Genomic DNA, 27,244 nt, shown 5'->3' with positions numbered 1-27,244 from the left:
CGCCGTAGGTGTGCTCCCGCCCCCGCTCGTTCACTAACATCCCCGCGCGAGTGACTGGCGGCTCCGATGTCTGCCGGCCACTTGCGGTCTCCCGCTGGAGAGGGAGAAAGGTGGGCGGCTGATGTAAACAAAGCTGTCTGTCATTCTCCCTGGTGTAACTGCAGAGATCATACGATCCTGCTATATAGGATCATACGTCTCTGTGGTTACATCACAAGCCACGCCCCCCCCCACAGTTAGAATCACACCCCTAGGGACACATTTAACCCCTTGATCACCAACAAAGTTAACCCCTTCCCTGCCAGTGTCATTTTTACAGTAACAGTGCATATTTATAGCACTGATTACTGAAGTAATGTCACTGGTACCCACAAAAGTGTCAAAAATGTCAGTCAAGGGTCCGATCTGTCCGCCGCAATGTCGCAGTCCCGCAAAAATCACAGATTGCCGACATTACTAGTTAAAAAAAAAAATAAAAATGACAAATCTTTCCCTTAGTTAGTAAACGCAATAACTTTTGCGCAAACCAATCAAAATACGCTTATTGCGATTTTTTTCACAAAAAATATGTAGCAGAAAACAAATTGGCCTGAAATGTTAAATTTATATTTTTACATTTTTTTTGGGGGGGGGGGGGGGGTTTCATATAAAAAAATGTGAAAATATTGTTATTTTTTCAAAATTGTCGCTTTTTTTGTTTATAGCGCAAAAAGTAAAAATCGCACAGGTGATCAAATACCACCAAAAGAAAGCTCTATCTGTGGGGAAAAAAAGGGAATCAATTTCATTTGGGTACAGCGTCCCAAGACCGCGCAATTGTCCGTTAAATTCACGCAGTGCCGAATCGCAAAATAGGGCCTGGTCTTTGAGCAGCCAAATCCTCCGGGGGTTAAGTGGTTAAGCAGGTTTATTAAAAGTAGTAGAATAAAAATACTCACAAACGAGTTTTTGATAAAAGCACATCAAACAAAGTATAAAATCCTCAGCATCCTGCAGCTTCTGAAGAAGAGGCGCTGCCTCGAAACGCGTAAGCCTATACAGCTTCGGGGGACGATCAAATCCGGATCTCGATGCTGAGGATTTTATACTTTGTTTGATGTGCTTTTATGAGTTTTTATTCTACTACTTTTAATAAACCTGCCTAACCACAAACGAGTTTTTGATAAAAGCACATCAAAGTATAAAATCCTCAGCATCGAGATCGGGATTGGATCGCCCCCCGAAGCTGTATAGGCTTACGCGTTTCGAGGCAGCGCCTCTTCTTCAGAAGCTGAAGGATGCTGAGGATTTTATACTTTGTTTGATGTGCTTTTATCAAAAACTCATTTGTATTTTTATTCTACTACTTTTAATTAACCTGCTTAAAGGATAATGCACTAGGCAGGTGCGCCCTTGTGTTTTAGAGTTCCCAGACCACCCTGGTCTTGTGAGGGGCTGCAAGGCTGAAGCATTCCAAGGTTGCCGTGTCAATAGTTCTCGACATCTGCAAGTCTGTAGCCAAGCTGGTTAGAGGATTGCACCACTCAGAGCGCAGGGGACAGGTGTTTTGCACCAACGGTTTGTTTGTTTGTGAACCTAGATTTACTGTGATGAACCCTTTCCATGTGTGAAGGTTAAATCACTTTTCCTCCAGATGCAACGAGTACCCCTTTCTTCTTTGTAATGACCCATTCACACCTGAGCATTTTGTAGCTCGAAGCTCCAAAGTGCTCAGGGAGGAGAAAAAAAATAATTATGCTCTATGGCGGTGGTTCACATCTCCACTCCAAAATGGTTGAAGCTCAAAAAAGTTTTGGAGCTACTTTTGTAGCTCGATTTGGGCAGATTGATTCATTTTTGAAGCAGCTGAAAGCAGAAACACATAGCAACAAATGATAGCTTTCTCAATTAGCCAATACAAAATGATTGGCAACAAAACGCCCAAAAACGTGACGCTCAGGTGTGAATGCAGACTAAAGCCTGCCATAAACGGTTCGAATCTCAGCTGGTTCGGCAGCAACTGACCAAGATTCAAACCATGTATGGGCAAGGCTGAATGTACCAAAGTTGATCAATCGATTAATCAATTTGAGTAAAAGAAGACTGCTGGATCGTACAAGGGATTATTGCAAGCAGCTGTTATAGCCGCTAGCAATAATTACTACCACTTCCGGGCAGGTATAGCCCCCCCACCCACCCCTCAGTTGGGAGAAAACAATGGCTCGGACAGGAGGGATTCCCACATCAACACTGTCTGCGTTAATGGGGGAATCAAGCAAATTTCTTTCCTGCAACCCGTGGTTGCAGGAAAGAAATTCACTGTGAAAGTCTGCCTTATGCTGGCCATAGACAAACTAAACTAACCCTCATATTGCCCTACCTCCTCCCTCACAATTGGATATCCATGTTTTTTTTATCCATTAAAGATTTTTTTGTGCTGCAAATAATGCAAGGCAATAATGTGTCCCCTCCCCCACCCAGATTCTGAGTGTGCGCAGCCCCAATACTGCACCCGTCTTTACTCATGCACCGGAAATGTCCTGCACATCTACAGATGTGACAAAGGGCTTTGCCAGGACCCGGAAATGTCCTGCACATCTACAGATGTGACAAAGGGCTTTGCCAGGACCTGGAAATGTCCTGCACATCTACAGATGTGACAAAGGGCTTTGCCGGGACCTGGAAATGTCCTGCACATCTACAGATGTGACAAAGGGCTTTGCCGGGACCTGGAAATGTCCTGCACATCTACAGATGTGACAAAGGGCTTTGCCGGGACCCGGAAATGTCCTGCACATCTACAGATGTGACAAAGGGCTTTGCCGGGACCCGGAAATGTCCTGCACATCTACAGATGTGACAAAGGGCTTTGCCAGGACCCGGAAATGTCCTGCACATCTACAGATGTGACAAAGGGCTTTGCCAGGACCCGGAAATGTCCTGCACATCTACAGATGTGACAAAGGGCTTTGCCAGGACCCGGAAATGTCCTGCACATCTACAGATGTGACAAAAGGCTTTGCCAGGACCCGAAGGCTGGGCAGAGCCCTTAGGCACATTTGGCAGGGCAGAGTCCTTCGGCACAATGCCAGTTACTTAGGAGGGGCCCCGCTGGCAAAGTTCACTAAGTTAGTGACCATATTTCCCCTTACTTGCCACTGCTCAAGAGAGAATTCCATTCTTTACCCAATATCCTTTTTGTGAACCGGTGCCCAAAACTGATTTGAGAAGGTCTTAAGCAGCCCATAGATGATTTTTTTTTTTTTTTTTTTGTTTTTTTTATTCCACCACGGGTGCCGTCACGGGGGCGCAGAGAGCCTTCCCTTCCGGCAGAATATGATTACTTCTAGCAGCTATAGCTGCTGGCAGTAACTGCATGTAAAAATTCAGCAGGCTGGTTGTACCCAAGTCGATCGATGGATCGACTTGGATACAATCAGCCTGCCCCAATACGGATCTAAATTTGGTCGATCCCTGCCAAACTGGCTGAATTTTAATCCACGTATGGCCAGCTTTACTAATGCCTCATACAGGGGGTTAGAATTAGATCTCACTCGAGGATAGGTTGTGCTTAAAAACGAACCGCAACAGTTAAATTAACAGCAGCCATATTACTAATCCAGCCAATATTACTCAAGAGTTCCCAGTAACAGGTGAGAAAAATTAGTGAATAGATCTGCTATGACCATTCCCCCCATCAATGAATATAAAATGTAGACAAGTGCCTTCTATGACCTCCATACCTCCTTCCTCAGAAAAGACTATACAGTGAGAGAATACACAGTGAGCACAGATCTGTATGTTCAGGGATGGTTAAAGGAGCCCCAAAAAGGCTTTCTAACTACATATAAAATAAATATATATATATATATATATATATATATATATATATATATCAGTGCATGCCTAGAAAGCACTGGACGCATTTGTTGAAGGTTCGTTACCACTTTAAGAATAAAAACCTTCTACACATGCTCACTTTCTGCCACATGGATAGAAGTCCTACTAACAGGACGTATTGAATCGTAAGAAAAGAAAGAGTCTGGGGTGCAGGAACGCTGGTCACAGACAGACACCAAGCATAACAGGGAACCCCATGCCTAGGTGAACATTGCGAGTACTCACAGTTACTTGACCGCTCTTTGAGGTCCGAGGTGTGATCTGTCCTCTCTCCTCACACTATTTCCCATAGCAGGGCAGACGCACACAAGGGCTTCCAAAAATAGTGCGAGGGGGGAGGAGGAGAGCCTCTTGTGATTCGAAGGCTTTGGAATGGCAGCTGTGAGCCATGCGGCAGGAATAGAGCCTGACTACAGGAATGACACATTCCCAGAAAACCACCGCATTCTTCGCCCCATCCCCCACCTGAACCAGGGTGAAGGCCTGGAATCATCACTAACCCAACACCTGCGTTTATAAGTGTAAAAACCCAAACTGCTAGCCAGAGACCAGCCAAGCTGCTGAAAGTACCACCTTCCTGGCTACTGTCTGGCAAACTCTCTCACCACCACATTTCCTTAACCCCATCCCACACATGCACCAGGAGGAAGGTCTGGAACATCAATGTCAACCAAGGACCAACATTTCACAGCCAAACTGCTGGGTGCTGTGCAGCAATATCAAACTCCTGCAACACCTTTCAGACTAACTCCAAAAGTACTCCGCACTTTTAAGCCCCGTACACACGTACCGATCGTCGGCCGAACGATCGGCCGTCTTTTGCCAGGGCTGTCGGTGTCTGTTGAAAAGTGCAAAAGACTGCACAAGAATTTTGTCCGCCGACTACAGCCGACTGCAGAAGTGATGTCATGTAATGGTTAACTTTCCCTGTGCATTTCCTTTTCTGAGCATGCCCAGTCTTGCAAATCTGCGGTCTGTCAGCCGAATTCTGTACTGACTGGCGAACAATCGGCCGCTCTGGTGTCGGCATACAAAAATTTTAATGCTTGCATGACAGATTCTTTTCGGCCGAATGTGCGCTGTCGGAGGCATCATACTAACAAGCCTACAATCGGCAGATTGGTCGTCGGCCGAAGCTTTTCTGCCGACGATCGGTACGTGTGTACGGGGCTTTACTCTAAGAAAATTTGCTAGGAAAACCTTCACTTCTCAGTCCTCTAAAAATACCATCAAAATCTTCAAAAGTTTAATCTAACCCCACCGCTAGAACCTGCCTCATCGCATTGTGTAACAAGAGCTAAATCCCCGCATCTCACCAGAGTTAGCCAACATTCCCCCTCCCTTCTATCATTTATTATTTGTACTTTTCCTATCCTTCCACCAGTGGCAAACCATCTAAGCCAAATCTGAGGCCCAACATGGAGCTGACCCAACTCCATCTGCCTGAACGTCAGCCCAACATGGAGCCAACCCTTGCTTCTTCAGCTGACTAAAGTCAGCCCAACAGAAAGCTAAGCCTGTTCCATTAGCTGCTTGAACATCATTTCAACATGTAACTAATGCCCCGTAAACACGCGTAGAAAATTGGCAGGGAATTTTCGGCCAACGTCCGATCTGCCGATTTTCGGCTTGTTAGTATGATGCTTCCGACAACCAACTCCAACTTTTCGGGCGAAAAAAATCTGGTGTGCAGGCTATAAAATTTTTGTTGGCCGTCAACACAACGGCCGATTTTCGTCCAGTCAGTACAGATTTCGACAGTGAAAAATCTGATGAGCAAGTCTGGGCATGCTCAGTGAAGAAAAAACACAAAGAAAACAAACCAACACATGACATCACTTCTGAAGTAGATTTTTGTTGGCCAAGAAAATTCGTGTGCAGTCTAGGCACATTCCAACCAACAAAACACAACTTGGACAAAAGTCGGACGATCGGTCGGCCGATAATCGTTGCGTGTGTACGAGGCTTAACTCTGCTCCATTGGCTTCCTGAACATCAGCACAACATGGAGCCAATATTTCTCCGTCAGCTGCTTAATGTCAGCCCAACATGGAGCTAACTTAGCTGCATTATCTTCCTAAATGTCAGCCCAATATAGGGCTAACCCTGTTCCATTTGCTTCTTGAACATCAGCCCAACATGGAGTTAAGCCTGCTTCATTGGCTTCCTGAATGCCCACCCAACACGGAGCTAAGCCTACTCCATTGTCTTCCTGAATGTCTGTCCAACGTGGAGCTAAGCCTACTCCATTGTCTTCCTGAATGTCTGTCCAACGTGGAGCTAAGCCTACTCCATTGTCTTCCTGAATGTCTGTCCAACGTGGAGCTAAGCATGCTCCATTGTCTTCCTGAATGTCTGTCCAACGTGGAGCTAAGCATGCTCCATTGGCTTCCTAAATATCCACTTAACATGGAGCTAAGCCTGCTCCATTGGCTTCCTGAACGTCCACCCAACATGGAGCTAAGTTTGCTCCACTGGCTTCCTGAATGTCTGTCTAACATGGAGCTAAGCTTGCGCCATTGGCTTCCTGAACGACAGTCCAACATGGAACTAAGCCTGCTTGATCAGCTTCCCAAACATCAGACCCTTTCTTTTTTATACCAAGAGATAATTTACCATGAGATACAAATGTCCTAATCCTACTGTACGACCAGGCCTAAATGTTAGACACTTTCAATCCTGTGGTCAGCTCTCACAAATACTGTAACTGGATACAGTCACTGTGCTAGGTCCAACAAATGCCCACAGGAGTCAAAAAATAAATAAAGACCCCTTTACAAAATGCTACAACCCATCATATGCTGCAAACTCTTACACACAGTAACTTAGCCAGGGTTCAGGTCAGCACAGCTACGGTCACCGGTCCTGATGGTTTTACACCAAAATGCTGGTGCTTCTTTTACACACAGCAGAGCATAAAGAGTTCTGCAGTGGATTCTAGTAGGATCCACTATCCCAATCAAGGATGGGAACCAAGAGAATACAGACAGGTCCGGGCCTAGAAGGGTGCAAAAAGGGCAGGACCTGCAACCTGTGCTGCTGAAGTAGTCCACTGCTCATGATGGGGGATGCACTTTGGTCTTTTCCCCTTGGGTGCTCACGGACCCTGTCCCAGCACTGTATACAGTTATAGGTAAAATGGGAAATGCAGCCTAGTGAGTGAAAGAAGTACTGCATGTCCCCAATGCAATATATCTACTCATTTAACAAATCATATAACCACTTTCCTTTTAAGAGAACCTGTCAATTTGAAAAATCTTAGTGTAGTCAATTGACCAAAATGTCAATTTTCAGATACACCTTTATCCAGAAAAAGAGTAGGCCTTGGCTTAGATAGATGGTTGTTGGCCCTTTTAGACCCCACCCTTTTCTCAAACAAGCTGTAAAGTCATTGTTGTGCTCCTAATTCTTATCTCCCCTTCAGCCAAAGCAGAGAAAAACTGCACTGATGTCAGGCAGTGGAAAAGTGGAAAGTATGAATGGCAGCTTAGAACTGGTGGCAGGGAGAACAGAGAGATGCAAGGAGAATGAGCGCAGATCGATCAAAAGTTGAGAAACCTCTCAGTCAAAACCCACATCAGGAGTTTCTTTGGAAAGTGGAAGTTCCTAAAATATTAAATTTTAGCCCAATATATGAATGTAATAGATCCGCTTATAAAGCTTATATTTCAGTTCCATAGATACAAACATACAAGACAGCGATCACATCAGCAAATACTTATGTGGGACAACATTAATACCCGACAAGCCAAGTGACCCCGCTGACTACATATGTCCAAGCCACATGACCACAAATGATAACCAGAAAATAACGCTCAGACACAAGTTACAGCAACCAATAAACGCCAACATGACGGTCCAAAAACAGGAGATAAATGGGACAAACTCGCACATTCCCAAGGAGACATGGGACAGTCAGTTAACAGAGCATGATGGGTTCTGCAATGCTGAAGGTGTAGGGGCTTATCAACAAGAAAAGAGATGAAGAGTCTGAAAGAAGACGTCTCGACTGGCAATAGACATACGATTGTTATTCACTTTGCTATTGCCAGACCACATAGCATACATATGGCTGATCCACCTTTACACTCACTCTGTTCCCCTTGGGCAGGCCGCTGCTGGGTAACGCTGCCAACGTCTTGTAATCCATCTTCATGGCTTCGGCAGACGACGTTGTGTATCCCTGAAAAAAATAAGACACAATAGTAAAGCCCCGTACACACGATCAGATTATCGAACGATCTGTCGTCAGTTTTTTGTGGCATACTAGTCTGATGTGGAAAGTGAAGAGGTTATTTTCATACGAATTTTCCCGTACGACAGAATTCTACTTCAGAAGTGATGTCATGTGTTGGATTGCTTGGTATGTGTTCTTTCGTCTCTGAACATGCCTAGTCTTGCTCTTAAGATTTTTTTTCCATCGAAAACTGTACTAATGAGACGAAAATCGGACGTTGTGTTGACGGACGATAAAAATTTTATAGCCTGCACACCAGGATTTTTTCGGCCGAAAAGTCTGAGTCGGCTGTCGAAAGCACCATACTAACAATCCGAAAATCGGCAGATCGGTCGGACGAAATTTCCCTTCAGATTTTCTTATCGTGTGTACAGGGCTTTAGTCTCAGCAGTAGTAGAGACATGAAAGAACTGAAGACTGTCTATTGGCACTTTTCCACTGCAAGTACCGGCTCGGCTCTACTCGGCCCTGCTTGGTCCGGTTTGCTTTTCCACTGCTGGTACCACATGGTACGGTGTTGGAACGGTTCGGTACGGTATGGTTTGCTTTTCCACTAAAGTAGTACTAAAGTTAAGTGGGTGGGATAACAACGATTCTCTGACCAATCAGTGGCTAGTAGTGACTGCATGCAAAGGATTGTGGGATATGGTACCGGGTATGGTACCTCTTGGAACCACAATCGAGTAGGTACTGTTTTTGAGAGCCGTACAGTTCAGTTCCATGCAGTGAAAAAGCGTCGCCGTACCGTACCGAACCGTTCCTACACCATACCATGCGGTAACCAGCAGTGGAAAAGCGCAAAAGCGAGCCGAACCGTTTGGTTCCATGCAGTGGAAAAGCGCCATAAGAATCCCAGATAAAGAGGTATGACAGGAAGCCACCCGAATCAGTTTCCACCCAGACCAATTCTGACATTTCTCTCTTACATGTAAAAATCTGTATTTTTTGGCTATAAAATTACTCAGAACCTCCAAACATTATATTTCGCGAGTAAAACAAGTATAGAACACGTCACCAATATCTGGATAAATATATTTCTTAAGGTGCTACTGACCTGAAATTTTCACCACGTCTAACAACCCATGCAATCCATACATACAAAGAAACCAAAACAAACAAGTTCAGAAATACATTATGTGCAAAAAAATGGAAATAGAAAAAGGGAAAAAGTATTGAACACGCTAACTGAAATTTTTTTCATATTTGGTACAAAATCCTTTGTTGGTAATGACAGCTTCAAGACGCCTCCTGTATGGAGAAATTAGTCGCATGCATTGCTCAGCTGTGATTTTGGCCCAGTCTTCAAATCTTGAAGGTTCCGTGGGTCTCTTCTATAAACTCCGATCTTTAGTTCTTTCCATAGATTTTCTATTGTATTCAATTCGGGTGAGTGGCTGGGCCATTAGTTTCTTTCTTTGAAACCAATTGAGAGTTTCCTTGGCTTTGTGTTTGGGATGTCTTGCTGAAATGTCCGCCCTCGTTTCATCTTCATCATCCTGGTAGATGGCAGCAGATTTTTATCAAGAATGGCTAGGTACATTTTTCCATTCAACCTTCCTTCAATGATTTGAAGTTTGCCAGTACCGTATGCTGAAAAACAGCCCCGCCCACACCATGATGTTCCCACCTCCAAACTTCACTGTTGGTATGGGGGGTGTTTTTGGGGGTGATGTGCCATTTGACATCTACATGGTGTGTATTATGGCATCCAAAGAGTTCAATTTTGGTCTCATCTGACCAGACTGTATTCTCCCAGAATTTCCCAGGCTTGTCTAAATGTTGAACAGCAAACTTTAAACGAGCTTCAACATGCTTTTTTTTCAGCAATGGAGTCTTGCGTGGTGAGGGTGCATACAGGCCATGGCGGTTGAGTGCATTACTTATTGTTTTCTTTGAAACAATTCCACCTGCTAATTCCAGGTCTTTCTGAAGCTCTCCACAAGTGGTCCTTGGTTCGTGGACAACTCTTCTGATCACTCTTTTCACTCCTTTGTCAGAAATCTTGGGAGGAGCACCTGGTCGTGGCCGGTTTACGATGAAATAATGTTCTTTCCACTTCAAGATTATGGCCCCAACAGTGCTCACTGGAACATTCAGATGTTTATAAATTCTTCTGTAACCAAGGCCATCAGTGTTTTCCAACAATAAGATTGCGAAGGTCTTGAGAGAGTGCTTTACTTTTACCCATCATGAGATTTTTCTTGCGTGACACCTTGGTAATGAGACACCATTTTATAGGCCATCAGTTGAGACTGAACCAGCGGATATTAATTTGCACTGACAAGGGGCAGGATTGCTTTCTAATTACTGATATTTTTAAGCTGGTGTCTTGGCTTTTCATGTCGTTTTGCACCTCCCTTTCTTCAAGTGTTTAATACTTTTTCCCTGTGTCATTCCATTTAATTACACATAACTTAATTTACGAATATATTTGTTTTGGTTTCTTTGTACCTTTGGATGGCATGGGTTGTTTCCGACATGGTAAAAATGTAATGTCAATAGCACCAGAAATGTATTTACCTAGAAAAATGGTGACGCGTTCAATACTTATTTTACCCACTCTGTATACACAAACACACCTATATACATACACAGTATTTCACAAAAGTGAGTACACCCCTCACATTTTTGTAAATATTTTATTATATCTTTCATGTGACAACATCGAATTGTGCGGCGTATGGTCTGAGCACTGACAGGCTGACCCCCACTCCTTCAACCTCTGCAGCAATGCTGGCAGCACTCATACGTCTATTTCCCAAAGACAACCTCTGGATAAGACACTGAGCACGTGCACTCAACTTCTTTGGGCGACCATGGCGAGGCCTGTTCTGAGTGGAACCTCTCCTGTTAAAACACTGTATGGTCTTGGCCATCGTGCTGCAGCTCAGTTTCAGGGTCTTGGCAATCTTCTTATAGCCTAGGCCATCTTTATGTAGAGCAACAATTTTTTCACTTTTTTTCAGATCCTAAGAGAATTCTTTGCCATGAGGTGCCATGTTGAACTTCCAGTGACCAGTATGAGAGAGTGAGAGCGATAACACCAAATTTAACACACCTGCTTCCCGTTCCCACCTGAGACCTTGTAACATTGAGTCGCATGATAACGAGGGGGGTGAAAATGGCTAATTGGGCCCAATTTGGACATTTTCACTTAGGGGTGTACTCACATTTGTTGCCAGCAGTTTAGACATTAATGGCTGTGTGTTTGAGTTATTTTGAGGGGACAGCAAATTTACACTGTTATACAAGCTGTACACTCACTACTTTACATTGTAGCAAAGTGTCATTTCTTCAGTGTTGTCACATGAAAAGATAGAATAAAATATTTACAAAAATGTGGGGGGGTGTACTCATTTTTGTCAGATACTGTGTGTATATTATATACACATACATACACACATAGTATATCCACTTGCCAACTGGGTCAATTCTGACATTTCTCTCATACATGTAAAAAATCAGAAAAGTACTTAGAACCCCCAAATGTTACACACACACACACGTACGTACGTACGTACGTATATATATATATATATATATATATATATATATATATATATATTTATATTTATTTATTTATTTATTTTTTTTTTTTTTGCAGAGACCCTAGGGAATAAAATGGTGGTCGTTGCACAGTTTGTCACACGGAATTTGCGTATTCAAAAGATTAAAAAAAAAAAAAAAAAAAGAACACAATATTTACCCCAATTTTCTTGTATAATGTTTAAGATGTTACGCCATGTAAATAGAGCAAGCTGACACAATCTGACAGGAATGCTCAATGAACTACCACAGTGCTCACATTTCCGGAAGGCCGCTATCCCTGTATTTCCTGGGAGCCCAAAAGCTGATCCTTCTGATCTCTGCCACTTCAACAGTAGAGTCACTGCATCTGCTATGCCCAATCACAGATGCCTTTGTATTATGTCAACACACTCACAAAATTCAAAGGCTTCTGTGAATGGGCAACAAAGGGGAAGGGTCAGTTTAGCTGCTCTGTGTGCTTTTCTCTTCTCAGAACCCAGAATGTCTCTCTAGCAGAGCAATAAACCTGTCAGATATAAATAATAGCGATAAGTCTGGGAGATGTCATGCACCTAGCTGTACTTAACTCAAAGTGTGCCTTCACTTTTTACAAAGTGGCTCTTTAGCAACCAAAGTTTGGGTGGACTTTAATGCTTCAAGTTCAGTATTGATAATAAAAGGTGGAGCCAAGCCAGGTGTATCAATACTGAACTTGAAGTATTAAAGTCCACCCAAACTTGGGTGGCTAAAGAGCCAGTCAAAGGAAGGGCACCCTCTTTATCCACCCAAGTTTGGGTGGACTTTAATGCTTCAAGTTCAGTATTGATACACCTGGATTGGCTCCACCTTTTATTATTAATTGGGTTTTCGGAATGAAATTCTCCAATGATCCTTTTTGTAACGTTGAGTTATGGCTGTGAGGTCTTTTTTCTGTGGATGCATTCATACTAAATGGTCTTATAGAAAATAAATGGCAGAAAAATCCCCTGAAGAAGAATTTGTATTGTTTTACACATTGAAACGCGTTGGATTTTCCCTTGCTCTGATTACATCTCGGCCGTCCTTCAGCTGAGCTCGGGAACGCCATTTCTGTCACTTGAGTTCATTTACAATTATTTTTATCCCTATCAATATCTTTCAAGTATATATTGTGTGTTTTTATTCTCTGATTGCGGTTTGTTGTTCTCCAAAAATATATCTTAATAAAATTTGCTATTTTTATACAAATTTGTTTGGATTACCCTTAACCACTTCAATACCAGGCGATTTCTGGCACTCCGCTCCTACATGTAAAAAATCATAATTTTTTTGCTAGAAAATTACTCAGAACCCCCAAACATTATATATATTGTTTTTTAAAAAAAAAAAATGTTTTGTGAATTAAAAAACAAAACACTGAAGTTAGCCCAATTTTTTTGTATAATGTGAAAGATGAGGTTACGCCGAGTAAATAGATACCCAACATGTCACGCTTTAAAACTGCGCACATTCGTGGAAAGACGCCAAACTTCGGTATTTAAAAATCTATAGGCGACGCTTTAAAAAATTTTACAGGTTACCAGTTTAGAGTTACAGTGGAGGTCTTGGGCTAGAATTGTTGCTTTTGCTATAACGTTCGCAGCCACATGTATGGATTGAACGCCGTTTACATATGTGGGCTCTACGTACGCATGCGTTCGCTTCTGCACACAGGGACGGGGGCACTTTACATTTTTTTTTTTTTAATTATTTTATTTTTTTTATTTTTATACTTTCCCTTTAATTTTTTTTTTTATTTTTTTTTTTATTCCTATTACAAGGAATGTAAACATCCCTTGTAATAGGAATAGTGAATGACAGGTCCTCTTTACTCTTTATGGGGAGATCTGGGGTCAATAAGACCTCAGATCTCTCCTACAGGCTAGAAAGCCTGAAATAATAATAAAAAAAAAAAAAGATCTCAGCTGAATGGCGAGATCAGTGCAGTATTGAAACTGCCAGGCTGGGCGTGACATCATCACATCGCGCCCGGGCCTCCGAGAGTCATAGAGACTGTTGGGGACCATCTGGTCCTCGCAGTCTCTATGGTATACTTCCGCCGGCGGCCGATTCCTTCTCGCCGATCGCATGGGCGAGCCGGTAGAAGCACCGGAGGGCGGCGCAGGGGGGGATTACCCCTCCCGCCACCTGTAAGAACAATCAAGTGCTTCAGCCGTTATGATTGTTCTTATGGTGAAGGGAATCGCTGGTGGGAAAAATTATATCTAAATGATGCCTGCTGCTGCAGGCATCATTCAGATATCCCCCCCCTTAAAGCCCAGAACGTCATACAAAGTCCACCTAAGGGGAAGTGATTAAAAAGCCCCCATTTTGAGGATTTCGTAGGTTTTTCATGATTTATTAAGGATGGCGATCACACCTCCAGCCAACTAGTCACACATTTTACAATAAATGTGTGTTGCCATAATGTGTTGAGTTGCCATTCCAAATGCACATTACTGCAACAACAAGATATCAAGGGGCCATTAATGACTACAAGACCAGCCTATAGCTTTGGTTCTGTAATAGACAGGAAGGTAAACTCCCCTACAGCAGTGGTCCTCAACCCTGGTCCTCAGGGCCCGCTAACAGGCCAGGTTTGCAAGATAAATGAAATGCATCCCAGGTGATATAATTTGCTGCTCAGTAATTGCAGTACTCTAGTCTGCATCTCCCCAAGGTAATACTTAAAATCTGGCCTGTTAGTGGGCCCCGAGGACCAGAGTTGAGGACCACTGCCCTACAGAGTCTATAATGCTGGTATAACAGACAGGTCTCTCACCTTAGCTTCCTCTTCGAGGAGCCGCGTAGCCTCCTCGCGCTCCCTGCGCATTTTCTCCTTGACAGAGACAGGACAGTCAGAGCGAGCCACAGGAGCCGAAGCCATGCACAGGGCAGGAGCAGAGGGGAAAAGAAACGGAGCACAAGAAAGTAAGAAGACATGCAGGCCATTGCATGCTGACAGATCATTGGCTGGAGAAGGGAAGTGAGGGATGGGAAGGCTCAAAAAAATAAAATAAAAGCTTAAAGCAACCCAACCATAGCAGGATTTACAGGGAAGGGAAATCATAGGATGGAGTTGAGGACGACAGATGGAAATGGGCAGACTGGCAGGAATGAGCGGATGGAGGAGGTTTTAGTGTACAGAAGACTGGGGAGCTGGAAGAGGATCAGCAAAGAGAAATGAGAAACATTGTGTGAGCTGGAAGCACTGAGACAATGAGGCAGAAAAGAAAGGGACGAGGACAGGGCCACTCCAAGCGCAGAATCACTTTTGGTTGGAGTGACCCTCATGTATGATCATTGATCAAGTATAGACAATCCAAGAATGATTTTATTAGTTCATGTGCATCTAAAGCCCAAACTTTTCTGGTTTTGGATGGAAGGGTTTGAACCCTTGTAAAGGTTTGTATTGCTATCTGCAGTGTATTCATCCTGCTGTTTTCATGGGACTGAATGCAAAAAAAAACTAAAAAAATTTGAGCTGCCACTGGAACAAGAACAGAGGGAAAATCTTTCAATGGGGGACACCTGTTCAGTTAATAGCTAAGGGGAGGTTTTCCCTCGCCTCAGAGAATTTACCACCCCTTTCTGTCGACAGAAAGTGAAGGGACATTTCCCCAACAGGAGACAGATGACAAAAAAAAAAAAAGGTTAAAAAAAAAAATAACAAGGGTTTTAAAGTAGAATTCTGGCTGTAAACCTACAGTGGGGAAAACAGTTATTTGATCCCCTGCAGATACAGTAAGTTTGTACACTTACAAAGAAATTAAAGGTCTTACATTTTTTATCATAGGTGTAGTTTAAATGATAAAGACAGAATATCAACCAAAAATCCAGAAAAAACACGTAATACAAACATTATAAATTGAGTTGCAGTTCGGTGAGTAAAATAAGTATTTGATCCCCATGACTTAGTACTTGGTGGAGAAACCCTTGTTAGCAAGCACAGAGGTAAGACGTTTCTTGTAGTTGGTGACCAGGTTTGCACACATCTCAGGAGGGATTATTGTCCACTCTTCTTTACAAATCTTCTCTAAATCCTTGGCGAATGTCGATTGGAAAATTGAAGTTTCAGTTCCCTCCTTAAATTTTCTATAGGATTAACGTCTGGAGACTAGCTAGGCCACTCCTTGACGTTAATGTTGTTCTTCTTGAGCCACTCTTTTGTTGCCTTGGTGGCATGTTTTGGGTCATTGTCATGCTGGAAGACCCATCCATGACCCATCTTCAGTGTTCTGGGTGAGGGAAGAAGGCTCTCGTCCAAGATTTTATAATACATGCAATTATCCATTGGCCCCTCAATGAGGCAAAGTCGGCCGGTACCTAAACAGCCCCAAAGCATGATGTTTCCACCTCTGTGCTTGACTGTAGCGATGGTGTTCTTAGGGTCATAGCCTATATTTTTTTCCTCCAAAGTCAAGTTAATGCCAAAGAGCTCAATTTAGGTCTCTTCTGATCACAGCACTTCTTCTCTGAATCATTTAGATCTGCCTTTCTCGACCTTTCCAACACAGAGGAACCCTTAAAGAATAACTTTCAGGTTTCAGAAAACCCCTGATAAAAATTAATATATCTACAACTCATGATACATTAGTGTGATGGTCAGTGGGAAGAATGCTACTTACACTGGTAGTCATTGTGAAGAATTCCCTCCTTGCAGATAGCAAAAAAAGATCAGTGGGTTCAGTGGGAACTTATCTGAGAGGCAGAAATTACTCATTACCCAAGGAACCCTTAGTAACTTCTGGAGGAACACTACGGTTCCACGGAAACCTGGTTGAGAAACCCTGATTTAGATGTTCATTGTCAAACTTCAGACGGGTCTGTTCATGTGCCTTCTTGAGAAGGGGGACCTTGCGGGCGCTGCAGGATTTCAATCCATGGCGGCGTATTGTTATATAAATGGTTTGTTTGGTGACTGTGGTCCCAACTGCCTTGAGATCATTCACAAGCTCCTCCCATATAGTTGTGGGCTAATCCCTCACTTTTCTCATTAACATCCTTACCCCATGAGGCAAACTCTTGCAAGGAGCTCCAGACTGAGGGCGACTGGGGGTTATTGTCTTTTGTCTCCTTCTCATTAAGCTTCTTGCTGTTGGTCTTGTAGCCCATTCCAGCCTTGTGCAGGTCTACAATCTGGTCAGTGACGTCCTTTGACAGCTCTTTGGTCTTGCCCACGATGGTGAGGTTTGAATGGAAGAAAGATTCTGTGGATGGGTGTCATTTTTTCTACACATAAGGAGTTTTCGTTAGGAGCACCTTCTTAAAGCGGAGTTCCACCCATTTTTAATACGTTGGATTACATAGATGTATGTAATCCCCTTTAAAATGACTTTTACCAATGGAAACTGCTAGTAAATATCTTATTTTCTTGTTTATTCTTCCTCTCCTCACTTCCGGGTCCGATCGGCGATGATGTCATTCGGCGATTCGCAGTGTGCGCTGGGATGTATTCCATGCCAGAAATCTCGCAGTATTACACAGGAGCTGAGCTGTACTGTGTTGTATTGAGGCCGAGACCTGCCCTGCCTCCTCTCAGTGAGTTGTACTGTATGTATTGTATTCAGGCCGTGCTCTGCCCCGCCTCCTCTCAGTGAGCTGTACTGTATGTATTGTATTCAGGCCGTGCTCTGCCCCGCCTCTTTCCCGCCTCCTTTCAGTGAGCGAGGACTGAAAGCATTATATCCTCACTGAGCTCACTGAGAGGAGGCGGGGCAGAGCACGGCCTGAATACAATACATACAGTACAACTCACTGAGAGGAGGCAGGGCAGGTCTCGGCCTCAATACACACAGTACAGCTCAGCTCGTGTGTAATACTGCGAGATTTCTGGCATGGAATACATCCCAGCACACACTGCAAATCGCCGAATGACGTCATCGCCGATCGGACCCGGAAGTGAGGAGAGGAGGAATAAACAAGAAAATAAGGTATTTATTAGCAAAAAAAAAAATTTCCATTGGTAAAAGTCGTTTTAAAGGGGATTACATACATTTAAAGTTACGAAAATGGGTGGAACTCCACTTTAAGTTGACAGGACAAATCTGTGTACCACATGAGCACCTACTGTAGCCACTGTCTGTGGGAGCCAAAAGTATTGCTGGTTGGTAGGTAGGGGATCAAATACCTATTTTACCCGCTGAACTGCAACTTAATTTATAACATTTGTATCGTGTTTTTTATAGATTTTTGGTTGATATTCTGTGGCTATCATTTAAAATACACCTATAAAAATTATAGTTACTCTTCATTTCTTTGTAAGTGGGAAAACTTATAAAAGCTGCAATTATTTTCCTCACTGTAACTAGCCTCCAAATTGTTCCCTGCCCCCTCCTAACCTGGGTAAGATGTAAATACTTACCAGTTTTCAGACCGCTCTGGTCCAGCTCCCCTGTGTCAGCCAGCACGGCTTCAGGGGAGAGGAGGGAGCGCCAACAGCGGATGGGCCATTTAAGCCTTTATGAGTAAAATTACAGCTTCAGGCTTAACTAGACCCATTGCCAGAGCAGAGGATAGTCAGCATAGGTGTTAGGAGGGGGGGGGGGGGGGAACAGGTTTAAGGCTAGTTAAAGTGGAGTTCCACCCATTTTAGTAACTTTAGATGTATGTAATCCCCTTTAAATCGACTTTTACCAATGGAAACTTTTTTTTTTTTGCTAGTAAATCCCTTATTTTCTTGTTTATTCCTCCTCTCCTCACTTCCGGGTCCGATCGGCGATTACGTCATAAGGCGATTTGCAGGGGGTGCTGGGATGTATTCCATGGCATGAAATCTCGCATTATCACACAGGAGCTAAACTGTACTGTATGTATTAAGGCCGTGCTTTGCCCCGCCTCCGCCCACCTCCTCTCAGTGAGCTGTACTGTATGTATTGTATTGAGGCCGTACTCTGCCCCGCCTCCTCTCAGTGAGCGAGGACTGAAAGCATTATATCCTCACTGAGCTCACTGAGAGGAGGCGGGGCAGAGTACGGCCTCAATACAATACATACAGTACGGCTCACTGAGAGGAGGCGGGGCAGGGGCGGGGCAAAGCACGGCCTCAATACATACAGTACAGCTTAGCTCCTGTGTAATAAAGCGAGATTTCATGTCATGGAATACATCCCAGCACCCCCTGCGAATCGCTGAATGACGTAATCGCCGATCGGACCCGGAAGTGAGGAGAGGATGAATAAACAAGAAAATAAGGTATTTACTAGCAAAAAAAAAAAAACTTTCCATTGGTAAAAGTCGTTTTAAAGGGGATTACATACATCTATGTAATCCAAGTTATTAAAAATGGGTGGAACTCCACTTTAAGTGTATAGCAAAAATTCCATTTTCTACTCTATCTGAAAAAAAAAAAAAGAAAAAAAAAAATAGTTTTGGCTTTAGATCTACTTTCAGAAATGGACGAGACGATGGATATACAGGAAGGTTGCAGAAAGGCTAGTGCTGTGAATGGCTGGAAATGTCTTTAGAGAAAAGGAATATAAAATATTTTGTATGCCTCTAAAATGCGCAGTGACACAACAATCGTCATGTTATGGTGGATGAGAGTGCTGCTGTATTATATACACACATACAAATCTACTGAGGGAATGGGAAGTCTACATAAATGACGGACAGGGTACAAGGTGAATGAGAGCTCTCACCACTTTCTCCATGTCCTCTTTTTCCCACTTCACCTCCCGAACCAACTCCACCTCCTGCTAGAGAGGAGCACAAAGTCACCGCTGGTCCTCTTCCCGATGGCACAGGCCACCCCCACAGGACCCTTTTGCTTTAAACCTACCTTCTGCAATCGCTCCACCTCTTCCGGACTCATATCACGATCTATGGAAGAAATACTCTCCATGCTGTTCTTCCTTCCAAGGCCGGATGCGAATGGATTGGCGATTACGCCAGGAGATGCCTGCGGAGATAGGCAGGGAAGAGTTCAGCTGCCTTGTGTTACTGGCTGCGCAAAAGTCAAATGGACGTCAAGATGGAAGAATAAAGAAATTAACATAAAATTCCAACAATTTTTTTTTTTTTAAATGGATCCCCCTTCCCTTTATAAAGAAAAAAAAAATATTCACAAATTCTACTTACCTTCAGTCCAGTGCCCTCAGTCCTCTTCAGGCACCACGGCACTGGCTGCTTTCACATAGGGGGCGTGTCACACAGGACTGGCTCACAGGGCTCTAGGATTTAGCACCACTTCTGGAAGGACGTCTAACTTACTGCTTCATAAAAAGGAAATTTCAATAAAGCTCCCCCGCAGCTTTATTGAAATTGTGGGGGAGCTAGAGAAAGAGCGAGAGGGAGAGAGAGAGAAAGAGCGAGAGAGAGCAAAAGCGAGAGAGAGAGCGCAAGAGGGAGAGCGAGAGCAAGAGAGAGCAACAGCGCGCGAGAGAGAGAGCAACAGCGCGCGAGAGAGAGAGAGAGAGAGAGAGAGCAAGAGCGCGCGAGAGAGAGAGCAAGAGCGCGCGAGTGAGAGAGCAAGAGCGCGCGAGAGAGAGAGCAAGAGCGCGCGAGAGAGAGAGCAAGAGCGCGCGAGAGAGAGAGCAAGAGCGCGCGAGAGAGAGAGCAAGAGCGCGCGAGAGAGAGAGCAAGAGCGACCGAGAGAGAGCAAGAGCGACCGAGAGAGAGCAAGAGCGACCGAGAGAGAGCGAGAGCAAGAGCGAAAGAGAGCGAGAGCAAGAGCGAAAGAGAGCGAGAGCAAGAGCGAAAGAGAGCGAGAGCAAGAGCGAGAGCAAGAGCGAGAGCGAGAGCAAGAGCGAGAGCGAAAGAGAGCGAGAGCGAAAGAGAGCGAGAGCAAGAGCGAAAGAGAGCAAGAGCAAGAGCGAGAGCAAGAGCGAAAGAGAGCGAGAGCAAGATCGAAAGAGAGGGAGAGCGAGCGAAAGAGAGGGAGAGCGAGCGAAAGAGAGGGAGAGCGAGCAAAAGAGAGGGAGAGCGAGCAAAAGAGAGGGAGAGCGAGCAAAAGAGAGGGAGAGCGAGCAAAAGAGAGAGCGAGCAAAAGAGAGAGCGAGCAAAAGAGAGAGAGCGGTATCGCTCTCCTCCATTCAGAGAGAGAGAGAAAAGATGGGGGGGCGGGCTTCACAGTGACTGATCAATATGATAGCGAACCAGAGGCTATCACAGCAATCAGGTGACCCAGAATCGGAAGTTCCGGGTCCTGATCGTTAGTACGGGGCCCCGGGCTCTCGGTGAGACCCTGGTCTCTGTGTTGACTGCACGCCGTACGCTGCACTCCCAGCACAAAGTTAGATACGCAAATACGTGGCACCATGGGAAAAAAAGCCCAGTCCAGTGGGCCGGCTTATTTGCGTACGCTCGGCGCCAAGAGGTCAATTTTACCTATTTGCAATTATTTTCCCATGAAAGTGTAATTACTTTTTACGATTTTGAAGATCACTTCTTATGGCACACAGTGTATGGAACACAGAAAATGTCATCTAGTTGGAATGTGCATCTACTTCAAATAAGAAACACACCTGGCTAGTCTAGGTGTTACTATAAGATCCAAAAACAGAAGTTTGCTAATGAGTGAGAAAAGCGGCACAAGTGGATAAGGCAGACATCTCACCTCAATGGAGTTTGTAGAGACAGGATCAAAGCCATCACAGACAAGAACAAGGAGCGTGTCGCCTACTCCACGCAGCGCCTGTACTGCCTCTGTGTGCGTCATCCCCAGCAGGCTTTGCTGATTCACCTCCAAAATCCGCATGCCGACCTTCAGCCGTCCATCTCGAGCTGCTGCTCCGGAGGAACTGACCTGCAGGAAAGATGGAATCAGCTAGGGAAGCTTACACTCACAAAATCCGTCCCTGCAATTGGATTACTTTTACCGAACTACAGCAGAGAAAACCTAAACTACACAGAGCTTTAATTGCAGTCCCACTTGGTTTATACCATCTATACATCTGACTACAATACAGAAGAGGTAGGCCCAATGATTACTTCAATACCGGGCACTTTTACCCCTTTCTGTCCAGGCAAATTTTCAGCTTTTCAGTGCTGAATGACAATTGTGCGGTCATGCAACACTGTACCCAAACTACAACTTTATAGCTTTGTTCGCACAAATAGAGCTTTCTTTTGGTGGCATTTAATCACCACTTGGTTTTATTATTTTTTGCTAAAAAAAACTAAAAAAGACTGAACATTTGGGGGGGGGGGGGGGAACGTTCCTTAGTTTCTGTTATAAACTTTTGCAAATAAATAATCTTACTTCATAAATTAAGGCCAAAATGTATTCTGCTACATTTCTTCGGTGAAAAAACCAAAAATCAGTGTATAATGTGTCTGTAGGAAAGTTATAGAGTCCACAAACTATGGTATCTGTCTGAAAATAGATCAATCCTGATGCACTGACAGACTCCTTTTTTAAGGTCCAACAATGTCAGGACAGTACAAATATCCCCCAAATTACCCCTATTTGGAAAGTAGACAATCCAAGGTATTTTTTAGGAGGCATGGTGAGTTTTTTTAAGTTATTTTTTGTCAATTTTTCGGAAAATGAATAATATATATATATTATATATATATATATATATATTTTTTTTTTTTTACATACTGTCACCAATGCAGTACAGTATCACCATATAACTGGTGTGATGGTGATCAGGGACACGGACTTCGTTTTTTTTCTTTTTTATTACGTGTTTTTTTTAACACGCTGTGACCTGGGCAATATAATGTTACCATAGTACTATACAATATTGTACTATTCTGGGGAATTTAAAGGATTTTTTTTTTCTTACACATTTTTTATAGCAGTAAATTTTATTGCTATAAGCAAGCATTTTGCTGAATAATATCGATTCATTCAGTTTGTTTTGTTGTGGTAACCTGTGACGGGCCACAGCTAATCAAATGGTACAGCTGGGCTGTGATTGGCCCTGTCTGTACCATGCGATCACGGTCACCAATCACAGCTAACCACACAATTTGTTTTTTTTATAACTGGTGTGACGGTGATCAGGGACACTGACTTTTTTTTTTTTTTTTTAATTACGTGTTTTTATTTTATTTTTTTACAATTTGTTTTTTAACACACTGTGACCTGAGCAATATAATGTTACCATAGTACTATAAAACATTGTACTATTCTGGGGAATTGATCAGGATTTTTTTTTTTAACACATGATTGCTTACAGCAGTGAATTTTATTGCTATAAGCAAGCATTTTGCTGAATAAAAGCGTTTCATTCAGTTTTGTTGTGGTAAGCTGTGATTGGCCTCAGCTAATCAAATGGTACAGCTGGGCTGTGATTGGCCCTGTCTGTACCATGTGATCACTGTCAATCCTAACTAACACAATTGTGAACAATGGATGGCATGAAAGGAAGCCATCCATTGTTTACAATTGTCATGTGATTGGTCGCAGCAATCACATGGTACCAGCAGCGAGCCGGTACACTGATCAGTTATTGACTGTGTCCGATGGACACAGTCGGTGACAGATCGTGGCCGCGAGGAGTCCACCCGGATTGAAGAAAGGCCCCCCGGCCGTCATTTTGCTATAGGCCAGATGGAAACTACACGTGCTAATTCAGTTAAAACTGGTGGACTAGGTCACCCTCTGACCTCCTGTATATCTCGGGGGAAACCAGGACGGAGATCTCCGTTATTTGCACTGTTCCTGCACATTCCTCGTTACATCATCACAATATAAAAATAAGATCCTGCAAGAATCAATGGACCCCTTAAGCTCTTCTGATGTAGGACTGCAAAATATGTAAAATGTATAACAGCATGCGATACTGGCGGGGACATTAGAGTGTAAGCTCCTCTGATGCAGGATGATGTGAATGTTTCAGCATTCCCTGTACAGCACTGTGGAATATGTCAGAGCTTTCTAAATGTATAATTATAAAAGTAAACTCAGTTCTTGTATAGGTTGGTCACCTAGCAGGAAAAGCGGCTTCCTGAAGGGTAAAGATCCAGACTAGACAGATATAGGCGGTGTCAGAAAGTGTTGGCTGTCAGCACCTCTCTAAAAAATGTAAGACTGCACTCACCTTGGAGATGAAGACTCCCTCATCGCTTGGATCGAGAGGGTTTCCGGGGTGACCCTTGGCTCCGCCACGAATGCTGATCCCCAACTTCTCTCCTGGTGTTTTCACAATGCAAATTTCCTGCAGAATAGAAGATGGTCATTTACACGCACACAGCATCTGCTACCAAGAAAACGAGGAAGCAGTGAGCCAACCAATGCAAGTCCTATAGGACGTCTCATATGCATCATGTGCCCTGTTGGTGGCATACAATTGCAATGGTGCGCATTGCATAAAAGTTCAACTTGTCTGGACTCCAATAACATGAGAAATGAAAGGGGGAGTCATCACGGCATTTTGTAGCACAGAATACGTTCACTTTCTGTTTTAATCATTTGACCTTTTCGGAAGGTTTTACCCCCTTCCTGACCAGGCCATTTTTTGCGATACGGCACTGCGTTACTTTAAATGCCAATTGCACAGTCATGCAATGCTGTACCCAAATACATTTGAAGTGTTTTTCCCCCCCACAAATGGAGTTTTCTTTTGGTGGTATTTGATCACCTCTGCGGTTTCTATTTTTTGCGCTAAAAACAAAAAAACAACCACAATTTCGAAAAAAAAAATAAATATATATATATATATATATATATATATATATATATATATATACACACACACACACTTTATATATATATCTACATTGCTCCCTATATATCTAATCTATATATATATATATATATATATATATTAGGCTTGTGACGGTATCAGATTTTCATGCTGCGATTAATTGATTAAGGTTTTGCCACGGTATACGGTATTATCACGGTATTCTATTATTAAATTTAAATTATTAAATTTCCACCTCACTTCAATTTCATTGCTGAATTTAGGGGCTTTGTCTCACTTATGCACATTATTATATAGTCAGTCAGTACAGACTCTGTGAACCAGGCCTAAAATAGGTCATCAAGCAGTGTCTTCCCTAACTGGTGATAACTGGTCCTGTCGCTCGGCTCCGATCCGATGGCCTGGTCATTAAGAGGGCAAATCCTTGTGGTCAAGAAGTGGTTAAACCTGAAGGAGGTGTTGTTTATAAATGACTTTACTATTGCTTTAGGCCTGGTTCACATGTATGCGGGTTGGTGGTTCACATGTATGCGGGTTGGTGGTTCACATGTATGCGGGTTGGCGCGCCAACATTTGCACAAGCATAGCAGCCCATTGATTTGAACGGGCTGCTATGCCCTCATTTTCCGCAGAAAAAAGGTGCATGCAGCATTTTTTTTAAAATTCAGTGGCCTTGAAATCCATCCTGCTTTTGCACCATGCGACTAACCTGCAGTTCCTGCTCTGGCAAGCTTTCTGCATTTTTTGTATACGTGGGCACGGCATTTAAAAACAGTTTGCGTGTGCAGCAACGGCAGGTAAGTCGCATGGTGCAAAAGAAGGATGGATTTCATGGCCACTGCATTTTTTTAAATTCTGCATGCACCTTTTTTCAGCTGAAAACGCAGGCATAGCAGCTCAAGCCCATTCACATCAATGGGCTGCTATGCCTGTGCAAATGTGGGCCCCCAACCCGCATACATGTGAACCACCAACCCTCATACATGTGAACCAGGCCTAAAGCAATAGTAAAGTCATTAATTGGTTAAACCTGCAGGAGGACCGGTGTTTTTATCTATTAATGACTTTACTATTGCTTTAGGCCTGGTTCACATGTATGCGGGTTGGTGGTTCACATGTATGCGGGTTGGGGGCCCACATTTGCACAGGCATAGCAGCCCATTGATGTGAATGGGCTTGAGCTGCTATGCCTGCGTTTTCAGCTGAAAAAAGGTGCATGCAGAATTTAAAAAAATGCAGTGGCCATGAAATCCATCCTTCTTTTGCACCATGCGACTTACCTGCCGTTGCTGCACACGCAAACTGTTTTTAAATGCCGTGCCCACGTATACAAAAAATGCAGAAAGCTTGCCAGAGCAGGAACTGCAGGTTAGTCGCATGGTACAAAAGCAGGATGGATTTCAAGGCCACTGAATTTTAAAAAAATGCTGCATGCACCTTTTTTCTGCGGAAAATGAGGGCATAGCAGCCCGTTCAAATCAATGGGCTGCTATGCCTGTGCAAATGTGGGCCGCCAACCCGCATACATGTGAACCGCCAACCCGCATACATGTGAACCAGGCCTAAAGCAATAGTAAAGTCATTAATAGATAAAAACACCGCTCCTCCTGCAGGTTTAACCACTTCTGGATCGCAAGGATTTGCCCCTTTAAAGACCAGGCCATCGGATCAGAGCGCCAGGACCAGTCATCACCAGGTAGGCCAGACACTGCTTGATGGCTATATAATAATGTAATGTGGGCTGCTATGCGTGTGTGTGTGTATATATATATATATATATATATATATATATATATATATTTATTAGAGCTGCACGATTCTGGCCAAAATGAGAATCACGATTTTTTAGCTTGGAATAAAGATCACGATTCTCTCACGATTCTCTGTGTAACAAAAAAAAAATTGGGATAACTTTACTGTTACGTTTTTTTTTTTTTTTTTTTTATTCATTAAAGTCTAATCATTGCGTTTGAAAGACTGCTGCGCAAATACAGTGTGACATAAAATATTACAACAATCGCCATTTTATTCTGTAGGGTCTCTGCTAAAAAAATATATAAAATGTTTGGGGTTCTAAGTACTTTTCTAGCAAAAAAAAAAACTGATTTTAACTTGCAAGCAACAAGTGTCAGAAAAAGGTCTAGTCTTTAAGAGGTTAAACTTCCTTTCTCCCTGGCAGAGGGAAGGAAAAGATACAATGTAATCATTTTTGTTTATAGTTAGGAGACTTAATGCTGAAAGGGGTTAGCTGTGTGAGTGAATGAGTCATCCAGCTCACTGAAATGTATCAATTCACAAGTCAGGCAGACTTGACAGAGAAACTCGGTATTTTAAAAATGCCACAATAACAATACCGTGGCTATGCAATACCGCGATATATCGAATTACCGAAAACCGGCATATGTCTAATATATATATATATCTCGATTGAAATATATCTACAGTGGTGATCGAAAGTTTGGGCGCCCCAGGTAAAAATTTGTATTAAAGCGGAGTTCCGGGCACAGAAAAAAATTTTCAGTGAACATACCCCCGGGACAGTCAGGGCTAGTACATTCCACAATGGCTAGCCTCTGATCTGTCCCGGTTCGCACTTACCTGCAAGAAGAAATACTCACTTATAAAATTTCTTCCACACCGTTGCCATCTCTCTTGTGGGCAGCTGAAGCCGGGGCGATCCTCTTCCGCGTCTTCTTCCGCGTCCTCTTCTCCCAGAATGCGCCTGCACCGGCCCCTCTCGTCACTTCCGGTGTGGCGCCGCATTCCTCCACAGCTTCTGGGCATGCGTCGCCCCGGAAGTGACGAGCGGGGCCGGTGCCGTCGCATTGATTCCTGGGAGCGATGACGTTCAGCTCCCAGGAATCATCGCAAGCCAGGAAGTGACGGCGGAGCCGCGGCGCAGAGGGAGGAAGTGAAGAATAGGTGAGTATATTCGATCTACAATTACATGGTGAGTACAAAAAAAAAAAAAACCTAACTATCC

At 43.5% G+C, this 27,244-nt stretch overlaps 1 protein-coding gene across 14 annotated transcripts in view; it reads right to left on the bottom strand.

The window, feature by feature from the left end:
- The window catches only part of SCRIB (scribble planar cell polarity protein), a 295,493-nt gene that overhangs the window by 67,977 nt on the left and 200,272 nt on the right, over positions 1-27,244 (bottom strand). For 10 of the 14 annotated variants that reach the window (XM_082257570.1, XM_082257580.1, XM_082257581.1 and 7 more), the window contains 6 exons: positions 23,656-23,772; positions 21,219-21,407; positions 19,443-19,562; positions 19,303-19,356; positions 14,445-14,501; positions 7,973-8,062 (listed from right to left, as the gene is read on the bottom strand). In XM_082257570.1, coding sequence (XP_082113696.1) covers positions 7,973-8,062; positions 14,445-14,501; positions 19,303-19,356; positions 19,443-19,562; positions 21,219-21,407; positions 23,656-23,772 — 627 coding nt within the window. The remainder of the gene's footprint in view (positions 1-7,972; positions 8,063-14,444; positions 14,502-19,302; positions 19,357-19,442; positions 19,563-21,218; positions 21,408-23,655; positions 23,773-27,244) is intronic. The other 4 variants (XM_082257578.1, XM_082257574.1, XM_082257582.1 and 1 more) reach the window with 2 other exon arrangements.

Source organism: Pelophylax lessonae (genome assembly GCF_965119305.1).
Source record: "Pelophylax lessonae genome assembly, chromosome: 5".
NCBI classification, from domain to species: Eukaryota; Metazoa; Chordata; class Amphibia; order Anura; family Ranidae; genus Pelophylax; species Pelophylax lessonae.
The sequence above is the reverse complement of the archived record's forward strand: the minus strand, read 5'-3'. Positions and strand labels throughout refer to the sequence as shown.